This window comes from Carica papaya, chromosome 2 (genome assembly GCF_054855325.1).
Source record: "Carica papaya isolate Zhongbai chromosome 2, ASM5485532v1, whole genome shotgun sequence".
NCBI lineage: Eukaryota > Viridiplantae > Streptophyta > Magnoliopsida > Brassicales > Caricaceae > Carica > Carica papaya.
In genome coordinates this window covers 28,296,765-28,306,103 of record NC_142310.1, presented here as the reverse complement: position 1 = coordinate 28,306,103, position 9,339 = coordinate 28,296,765, and the positions used below count along the sequence as shown (strand labels likewise).

Sequence of the window (9,339 nt, the reverse complement as noted above, 5' to 3'; positions counted from 1 at the left end):
AAATCAACTACTTTACAATAAATTATTACTAATTATAAATTAAATATTAGAACAATACAAAACGTTGGCTTGACCAAACGAAACAGTCCGTTGACTTATTTGTCATTTAGCAGTAAGGGAAGGAGCCACCAGCAACTCGTCCCCCCCCGCGCGTAGTGTCTCTTCCACAAAAGTGGAAAGTTAGTCGTGCACGTCTCTGATCTCTCCTTTTCTCCTTCATCAATGAGCTCAAAGCTTCAAGTTTGAAATCACTTGAGCAATAGAACTTCTATACATGGCCTCAAAATTATTACTTACTCAGTTGAAAGCATCCAATTCTTCGATTTGTTACCGTACTGAACACTCTTATAAGTTTGGATTCTCAACGTATTCTTCTTCCAAGCGGAAATTAAGATTCAAGCTTGAAGCGCAGTCTCTTGGAGATAAATGGAAGTTAAATGACATCGATACCAGTGAGTTTCAGTCCTACCTAGCTTTTCCCCTATTTTGGGTGTAATCTAATTTTGTTTTCTCAAAGTGTTTCTTGTTGGCTGTTCTTATTTGAGAAATGGATCCTGTTTATGGCGAGGCTGCAGGGTGCTGTTATTTATGAGATCAATGTTCATGGAAAAGGGTCAAGTAGTGTTTATTGATTTAATAAAAACACAGATTTTTGCGTATTCAACTTATTGGGTGAAGCAAACAGATGAATTGTTGATAACTCTGTTGAAAGTATATGAGGTGTTTAAACTGTTCTCCCCCGTGCATTTTCATGTATTCTCTGCAACTTGAACTGATGTATTTGGTCTACTCTTTGCTATTGGTGCAATTTTTAGTATCTTCATTACCAATTCCTTGGATTGAAACAAGAATGTAGAAGTTTCTATTTGGAGTTATGATAGTATCCTTTGGGTACATCAAAATAGTTTTCTAAATTTAGAGGTGATTATAGGTGTGTTTGTCCATGGAACACGTATGACACTGGGTGTTTGTTTATGGAGCAATAATGTATATATAACAATCGTTTTTTAAAAACATTACAAACATATATTTTTTAGTTTAAATTCTACTATTATTTTTTTTCAATCTCATTATTATTTTTGACTAATTCATATGTTTTATGTATAAACATTATTAATTTAGAAAATGAAAATTAAGAAGTATTTTCATACACTAAATGATTTTTCTTTTTCCTGCTATGTAATTTGTAATATGTGGAGGGCTCTTTGCATTGGCCTTTTTAGAGTGTGTCCTATTTTATTTCTGTTGACGATCTGCCTTTTCTCGGGGTCTGTAGATTGCCTGGCTCTTGGGCAAAGTCACAGAACACTACTTTCCGAAGCACATGTTGCAAACTGGAAACTTGCATAACCCTAAGGGCGTGGTATGTGATAGTTGATGGGGTTGTCAATTATCACGTACTATGCATTATCCCAAAGGTTTAACTTAACAGAATATCACCAATGTACTATTTATATTTTAATGCACCCCCTCACATCCAAGTAGATTGAAAGCATGATTCAGACACAAGCTACCATACTTTTTGCTGAAATCTAAAATTCTCTATATAATTGATTTTCTGTGCACAGGAAATTTCTGTTTATACATGTATATATTAGCTAATATAGGATATAACCTATGCGGAAAATAACACATATATGTAAGAATCCTACCGTATACACATTACTTATTTAGGAGATGCAATTCTATTATTTTAACACCCTCATCAAAGTTAGGTGGATGTAGTGGCACCAACTTGATACTGCAAATTAAGTCTTGAAAATGATCAGTTGTCTGATTAGATGATGATATGATACAAAGAACAAGTTGAGAGTGTCTTGGATCCAGATATTGTAATTAACTGGACAAAATAGTAGTAATAAGTGATAAAATCTCATATTTTTGCATTGGATAAGGAAACTTTGCAGAACCTGAAGCAAAGAATGTGAAAAGAAGGAAAGAGGTGAGGTTGCGAAAAAAAAAGGAAAAAATGCTAGTGTGGCAGGCTGACGGGGCAGTAATGAGGTCGAGATGTGCTGAACAGATGCTGGATTAGTAATCCTAATGTCTGTATTGATGTCAGCAAAAACAATTTTTAAGAAGAGGAGGGACAGGATGCATAGAACGAAGCACTGGTGCAGATTCGAAGGGAATTGGGTCAGAGAGCAACCTGGAATATGCTGGCACGTCCACCAGTGGTTGGAGTCATGTCGATGTTGGAGAACTGATCGGAAGCGGAGGATCTTTACAGTGAGCATGCAGAAATCGAGGACTAGACTAGAGATACACGAGCAGTAGAGGTTGTGGTTGACAGGAAGAGCTCTTCTTTCAATGGCAAACCAAAAGTAGATCTAAGGAGAAGCAGTGGACAGAGACCAAAACCAGTGGTTGAGAAAGGTTCTAGATGTTGGAAAACCTCTGCTAACTGAGAACAATAAACCAGAGGAGAGGATTCAAATCAAGCTTTTCGGTTATAAAAAAAAATATTTTTATGATAACATTGTCTTAAATAAAACATTGTTATGGTGTTAGGATGAGTCTCTGAACAAGTATATAAACTAGTAAAGATTCTCGTACTTGTAGGACATAGATACAGACAACTATCGACAAAATATTAGGCAGGACTGAGTTATGGGGCAGAATTGGCTCTAATACATGTTAGTTAGTAGAAATTGAATTTCTCTAATGAATTGATTTTGGGTCCACATGGAACTCGTATTATACAATATTTATATATATTAGCTCATATAGGAAATAACATGTACAAATATATGCAGGAAAGAATCTTAACATATATACATTACTTATTTATGAGAGGTATTTTCTTATTATGTTAACACCTTATTTAGGAGATGTATCTCCTGTTATGTTAGCAAATAGAATTAAGAATTCAAACTATTGTCCTTTGACTTTAATACTATGTGAAAGAACTGATTGGATGAACAATTATTTTAAAAGCTTAAAAGTTGGAAATTATTCTATCTGTGATTTATATTCTACTGGTAGTTTATTATATATTTTCTAGAAATACCCTTTTTCCTACTCTTATAAGTTGGGATTTTCATTTGCTATTTTTTACAGGTGCAGTTCAAGAAAAACTGCACTCATGGATGTCTAGAACCCAAAGTTTTTTCAATGATGTGACTTTGCCATTGGTAAAAACTGGTCAGAGTGGCAAGTCTGACCCCAGAAATGCATTGGATGCTCAAGATGTGGAGGACATATTTATGGCTGAGCAGACAATTGACAGTCGCACGCCAAATGGGATTCTTTCTTTAGCTGCGATTGTGTCTATTGAACAATTCAGCAGGTGACAATATGTCTGTTACACCACATAGTTTGAAGTTTGTTCTGTCTGGAAATGTAACAGTTCATTCTTCTTCTTCTTCTTCTTCTCCTTAATCCTAAAAATGTAACTGTTTCTTCTTTCTCTTGGTTGTCTAAGGACACACCAGAAAATTAAAAACTACTGAATAAGAAATATGCTTCCTCTGCAAGTAGCTGAATCATGGGTGAGTGATTATTTGCGGCACATGCATGTGTATGCTTATTTGTGATGAAATGTTCCTCAAAGTGACTGGATAAACTTTGGAGTCGTTATTTGAACTTTATCTTACCATGCATATCATATGATTAAAGGGATCAAAGGTTAAGTATTAACGATTGGAAGTCATGATATGCAGGATGAATGGATTGACTGGAAAGAAAATGCTGAATATTTTTAAAGCCCTTGTTCCTGAGTCTCTGTATATGGATGCCCGTAATTGGGTGGAGTACTGCTGCTTTAGGTTCTTGTCAAGGGACAGCTCAGAGATCCATCCCAATCTCAAGGTCTGAGGATCTAGTATAGCCCTTTTATGCTTTCTGTATTGAATAATTTCTAAAGCATTCATATGTCTATGATGAAAATAGTTCATTAGTTTGAGAGGATGATGGAAATGGTTCGTCGCCGAAGAAAGAGTTTATCTAGATTGATGCTTTGAGAAATCACAAATGGGTTGTTCTTTTTTTTGGAAAAAAAAAAGTTAGGAGGCTTCAAAAGCATCTGCCAATGAACCTTCACTGGGTTTTAGGAAGGTGTAACAAACTATAATAAAGTATAGTTACTTGTAAATCTTGTATAAAAAAGATGTATAGTTATATTAGATTCTATTGATTTAGTTTTGTTTTTTATGGTTGATCAGTTTAATCATCTTGTTGTCACATTCTTTTCCTTTTTTTGGAGGGGCTTGTCAGGACCCGGGTACACGGTTATGATTTAAGAGGTATATGTTTCGGATTTTAGTGAAAGAGAGGGAGAGTGAGAGGACAAACAGAAGGTTTTGAGAGAGAGAGAGTGAGAAAGAGTTGGTTAGAGAGAGAAAGGGAACAATCGAGACTGGAGGTGGCCAATAGAGAGCGGAAGATAGAGAATTTAGAGAGAGAGAAGGTGAGAAGAGGAAGACGGGATAGAGAGAGATTGAGATGATTTGAGATTAATATTTGCAAAAAATATTTTGATTATCAAAGTTTACAAATAGATAGTTTATATACACAAAATGGTGCATGCATATGTCATTCGAAACTCCAGTCATTTCCAAGGACGCCGAAACATTTGTGGAAAAGCTGGTGAACAGAAGGGATTTGCCATCAGGTTTGCTGAAAGAAGAAGAAAGGTCAGTTCAAGATGCTTTGGGGGGTTCGTCAAATAGACCGGTCCAGTCAGTCTGTTCAGTGCCGGGTTTTAGGGTTTTTAATTACCCTGCATGGGTTTCCATTTTTCTCCTTCTGTTCCCAAACCAATCCAATGTTTCCACGCTCATTTTTTCCTGGTTACACCCAGATCCTTACAGGGTTTTCTCATATGTCAGAGACTCGTTAAACTTATTTGCTCTTTTTTGCCTTCTTTTGTGTTTTTTTTCTTGTTCTTCATTTTATTGTTGATGGTTTTACAGGAACCTGCATTTCAGAGACTGATTTTCATCACAATGCTTGCATGGGAGAATCCTTGCAGTAAAGAGGCTGATGCATGTGGTGATGCTCCACAAAGCGCTTATTTTAAGGTTTTTCTCTTAGATTCTCTGTTTTATATACTTTTGCACATTGTGAGTTATCTTTGGTTGCTCAAAGAAAAAAAGAAGAAAAGAATTGTACCATAAAAGATTTACTTGTATGGGCTTTTGTTATATAGTTAATTTCCTATTCCTACTTTTCTTTTTCTTGGTATACGGATCCCTATAAATACCTATCTCAATTCCCCTTATAACATTTTGGAAAATTGCAATCTTTTCCACAACATGGTATTATGCTAGTTGGTGTAAAAAACGAAAAAAAAAAAAAAAAACAGAAGAAACCTTCTTTCGTGCCAAAAATCTACAAGAGAGAAAAATGAGTTCCCATCTTCAAGGCCTTTTTTCTGTGGGTGCACCGTAGATTCACTGCCCCCAGCATCTGGTGACCTCATGTCCAGTGGTCCAAATACCATTTGACCTGTCAAGCATCGCTGGTCATTAGCATGTGAAGTCACACACTATCTCCTCTTTTTATCAATGACCATTCTGGCATTATTTTAATCACATTGAGATGTTTTGTCAGCTTCCATTTGGATGTGTCTTTATTGATTTGCCTCTGAGGTTCTTTTGTGTTGATTTTTAGTGAATAGTACTGTCTTTGTGTACATTGGTTGTTGATTAACCTTGTTTATAGTTCTTTAGATATTAGTATGGATTCAAATAATATGAAAATAAGATGATTTTGAATATGTCAAGCACCAGGATTCCCTAAATCACTATATGGTACTTGAATGGGAATAGTTAGATGTAATGGGCTAAATCAGCAAAGATGTATCTCATAGGATAAGGTAAATTCTGATTTGTTACTGATTCAGTCCCAAATGACAATAATTCCAAATTATATTTTAGGAAACAAGAACATTCTCAAATTGTAAGTCTGTTGTGAAATTCCATGGAAATTTGTGGTATCTTGATTTGTGAAAACAAATATGCGATTCTGTCAAACTCTTGAATGCTAGCAGCATAACTGATATGTATGATTTATCCGTGGAATTGTTTATCACTCCGCGATGTGAAATGTATGATTTATCTATGTAATTGTTTATGACTCCGCGATGTGAGAAAACAAGTAGTGTGTACACAATGGGTTTATAAGAGTTGAATATGATCGGACCTATTATATTTGATGTGAAGGTAGTCTAAGAACAACAAGAGCAATTATTGACTATGTGTCTTTTGATGGGATTTAAAAAAGAATTTGAGCATCTGCACTCCCAAATCTTAGGGATTTCTGAACTCCCTTCTCTTGTTCAAGGGTATGCATGACTTTTGCAGTCTTCCTCAAAGGATATCTTATCAGAAGATACTAGTATTGTCAAGTGTACTTTGGTTATTCAAGAGAATGGTGGTGGCCAAATGGCAGACATTTATAGGATAGTGCAGGTGGCTATTTTGAAGGTGGACATGGAGGACATGGTCTATGATAAAAGTGCTTTCATTGTGGAAAAGATAGTTGTACGCGTGATCATTGTTTGGAATTGGTTGGTCGACCACAATGAAAAGACTAATTTTATCGTAAATACGATAGAACCAGTTAACTAGGCTTTTGCAGCGAGTGAAACTAAGCTTTGATGTTTTCCAAGGATGAGCCCTCCAATTTCCTTCATTATTGGGCATCGCAACAAGCTTCGAATTTTATTCTCTCTGTTACTCAATTAGGTTAACTATGTTGCTTGCCTCTGTCCCATTTCCCATATTGTGGAAGATAGATTCTACTGCCACAAGCTATATATCAAGTAAATCTAGTTCTTTCGCTCTTATTCAATTGATTCAATCATCTCCTGCAGCTCTTACAGTTACTTTGGCAAATGGGAATAAAGTTCTTATTAGTGGTGTAGGACTTATTCGTTCTATATCATCTCTTATCTTGCCTTCTACTTGTTACATTCCTAGTGCTCCATTTAATCTTATATTTGCTAGTCAATTAACAAAACACCTAAATTGTTGTGTTTGTTTCTTTCTCGATTCTATTGTTATTTAGGACTTTTAAGGCAGAGGATCGACATTGAAAAATATGTGATTGAGGGCTTTGCTATCTTGATTCCTCTCCAATAGCCTGTTTTCCAGAAGTCATTCCTCTTCAAATTCATAGTCATTTGGGTCATAATTCTAAAGTGAAATTAAGGAATCTTGTCCTACTTTAGCACATGTCTAATCTTGAATGTAAGTCTTGTCAGATGGGGAAACTTCACCATGTTCCTTTTGTTTCACGTGTCAATAAAGGAGTTGAGTATCTTTTTTATGTTAGTTCATTCAAATGTTCAGGGTCGTAGCTGTCTTGACTCAATGTGGATGATTGATCAATCTTCTTGTGACACAATCCTCAGTAGAGTGGTGCTTGTGAGCAAAAAGTTCCTGCACTTAATTAAATTAACCTGTCCTCTACTGATTCATATGAATGGTGTAACCTATTTTGCTGTGATGTTATTTATCTCATTAATTGTTTGATTTTTTCCATCCTTCAATGTCATATTCAGCATATTATCTTTTTCCTGATATATTTTTCTTGGGTGTTCTAGTTCTCAGAAAGGCCAGTGCTGATATGGTCTTCAGTCACACAATTCTTTACATGAGCCAATGTCACATTTTTTGAGTCTAGTCCCTTCTTCATTGAGTCACTGGCCATTACTGATTCTCATCATATCATTTGCTTAGGTGGGAGAAGATGATGAAGCCGGTTAGGGAGGGGGGTCTCGGTTTAAGGTCAATTAGGGAGTTAAACCGAGCCCTTCATGGGAAATGGTTGTGGAGATCTCTCGTGGAAGAGAGGAGATTGTGGAGGAAGGTGGTGCATGCAAGATGGGGTGATTGGAAGAAGGAGAGAGGTAGGAAGGGTAGATTCAAAACGCACGGGATGAGCCTCTGGAAGAAAATTCGGTATGACAGCTATTCTTTCAAGGGCTGTGTAGGTTGGCAGTTAGGTAACAGCAAGGATGTTAGTTTTTGGCAAGATGAATGGATGGAAAATTTTAAGCTAAAAAGATCGCTTTATTTGAATCTTTGACATCGTCTGTGATAAAGAGACTAAGGTGAAGGAGATGTATGAGAATGTGGGATAGGGAAAGGCCTGGAATGTGAAAGTGAAAAGAAACTTACAGGATTGGGAAATTAATGATTATAGCAATCTGTTAGTGTGTTTGGACAGCATGAAGCTAAATGATGATAGAGATTAAAGGGTTTGGAAGCTTGATGAGAAAATGGTTTTTCAGTGAAATCGTTGTACAAGTTTCCTTGTATGAGTGATAACAGTGGCAGCAAAACAGCACCTTTCAAGCAAATATGGAAGATAAGAACCCTCCTAGAATGGTATTTTCTACTTGGGAAGATGCAAATGAACGTATTTTGACTATTGATATGCTAAAAAAGAAAGCTAACGCTATAGTTAATAGATGCTACCTCTACAAATTTTTTTCCACTGCTTGCTTCCTTCTCTTATTTCACATTTTTAATGCTACTTGTCTCTATTGTTGTTTTTTGTCCCTCACCCATTTTGGTAGTTTTGAATTACAAATGTTTTGTTGGTCTAAGTTGATTTCATGTAAATTTCCTTTTCATTAATTTTTCTTTTTTTTTTTTTTGGTCTTGACTTTTCATTGTTTAGCGACCATACCTGAGTTTGAGTGGCAATCCGGATTTGGATAGACACCAAAAAATGAAGGGAGAAGGATGGATGGTATGAGGGTTTACAAGAATGGGAGAGGGTTTCAAATGTCGATCTTTTTTAAAAAAGCGGAAGTCGACTGGCTTCTCAATGTACTGGAGGACTTCTATTGGAATAAGAATGGTTTGAGCTGGGAAAGACACTATGTGGGGTATAACAGAGATCTATGGATTTCGTTCGGGCAAAATAGGAGAGGTCTTTACTTAGTCCTGTCAGAAGTGTGGGAAAAAAAAGGCGAAGGAGAATCTTTATCCCAGCCGGTGCGGAAGGACAGAGATGGTGGTTGTTTATGGTGGCGGCTTTTGAGTTAGCTGACAGGAAGGTGGTTAATCCCAGCTCCTTGAATAGAAAGACAAAGAAGGATGGAGAGGTTGATAAAGCTAATATGAATCGGAAGGGCCCAAGGTGGTCATGTTTTAATTGTCCACATTGTGCGATGGCGATTCATTTCTCAAGGGATGGCGGGGTGAACCGCGACTATGCGGTGGCACTCGAAGCTTTTGAAAATCAGCAAAGTCGGGTAAGGCAGAAGGATCCAGTGAACTATGTGGGTTGGGGTAGGAAGGCGACCCGACCCGCCCAAAAGTTGTTTAGGCCTGGTGGGCTTAATCAGGGCCTATCTAGGCGGAATTTATCCAAACCCAATGG

The 9,339-nt window shown here is 36.7% G+C and overlaps 1 protein-coding gene across 3 annotated transcripts in view; it reads left to right on the top strand.

The window, feature by feature from the left end:
* Positions 1 to 129: 129 nt before the first annotated feature.
* LOC110809978 (chromosome-partitioning protein, putative (DUF639)) overlaps positions 130 to 9,339 on the top strand; it is a 30,886-nt gene continuing 21,676 nt past the window's right edge. For 2 of the 3 annotated variants that reach the window (XM_088213891.1, XM_088213890.1), the window contains exons 1-4: positions 130 to 452; positions 3,061 to 3,289; positions 3,663 to 3,810; positions 4,914 to 5,021. In XM_088213891.1, coding sequence (XP_088070017.1) covers positions 275 to 452; positions 3,061 to 3,289; positions 3,663 to 3,810; positions 4,914 to 5,021 — 663 coding nt within the window. In that variant the 5' untranslated portion in view covers positions 130 to 274. Of the gene's footprint in view, positions 453 to 3,060; positions 3,290 to 3,349; positions 3,492 to 3,662; positions 3,811 to 4,913; positions 5,022 to 9,339 lie in introns of those variants that run through there. The other variant, XM_088213892.1, reaches the window with a different exon arrangement.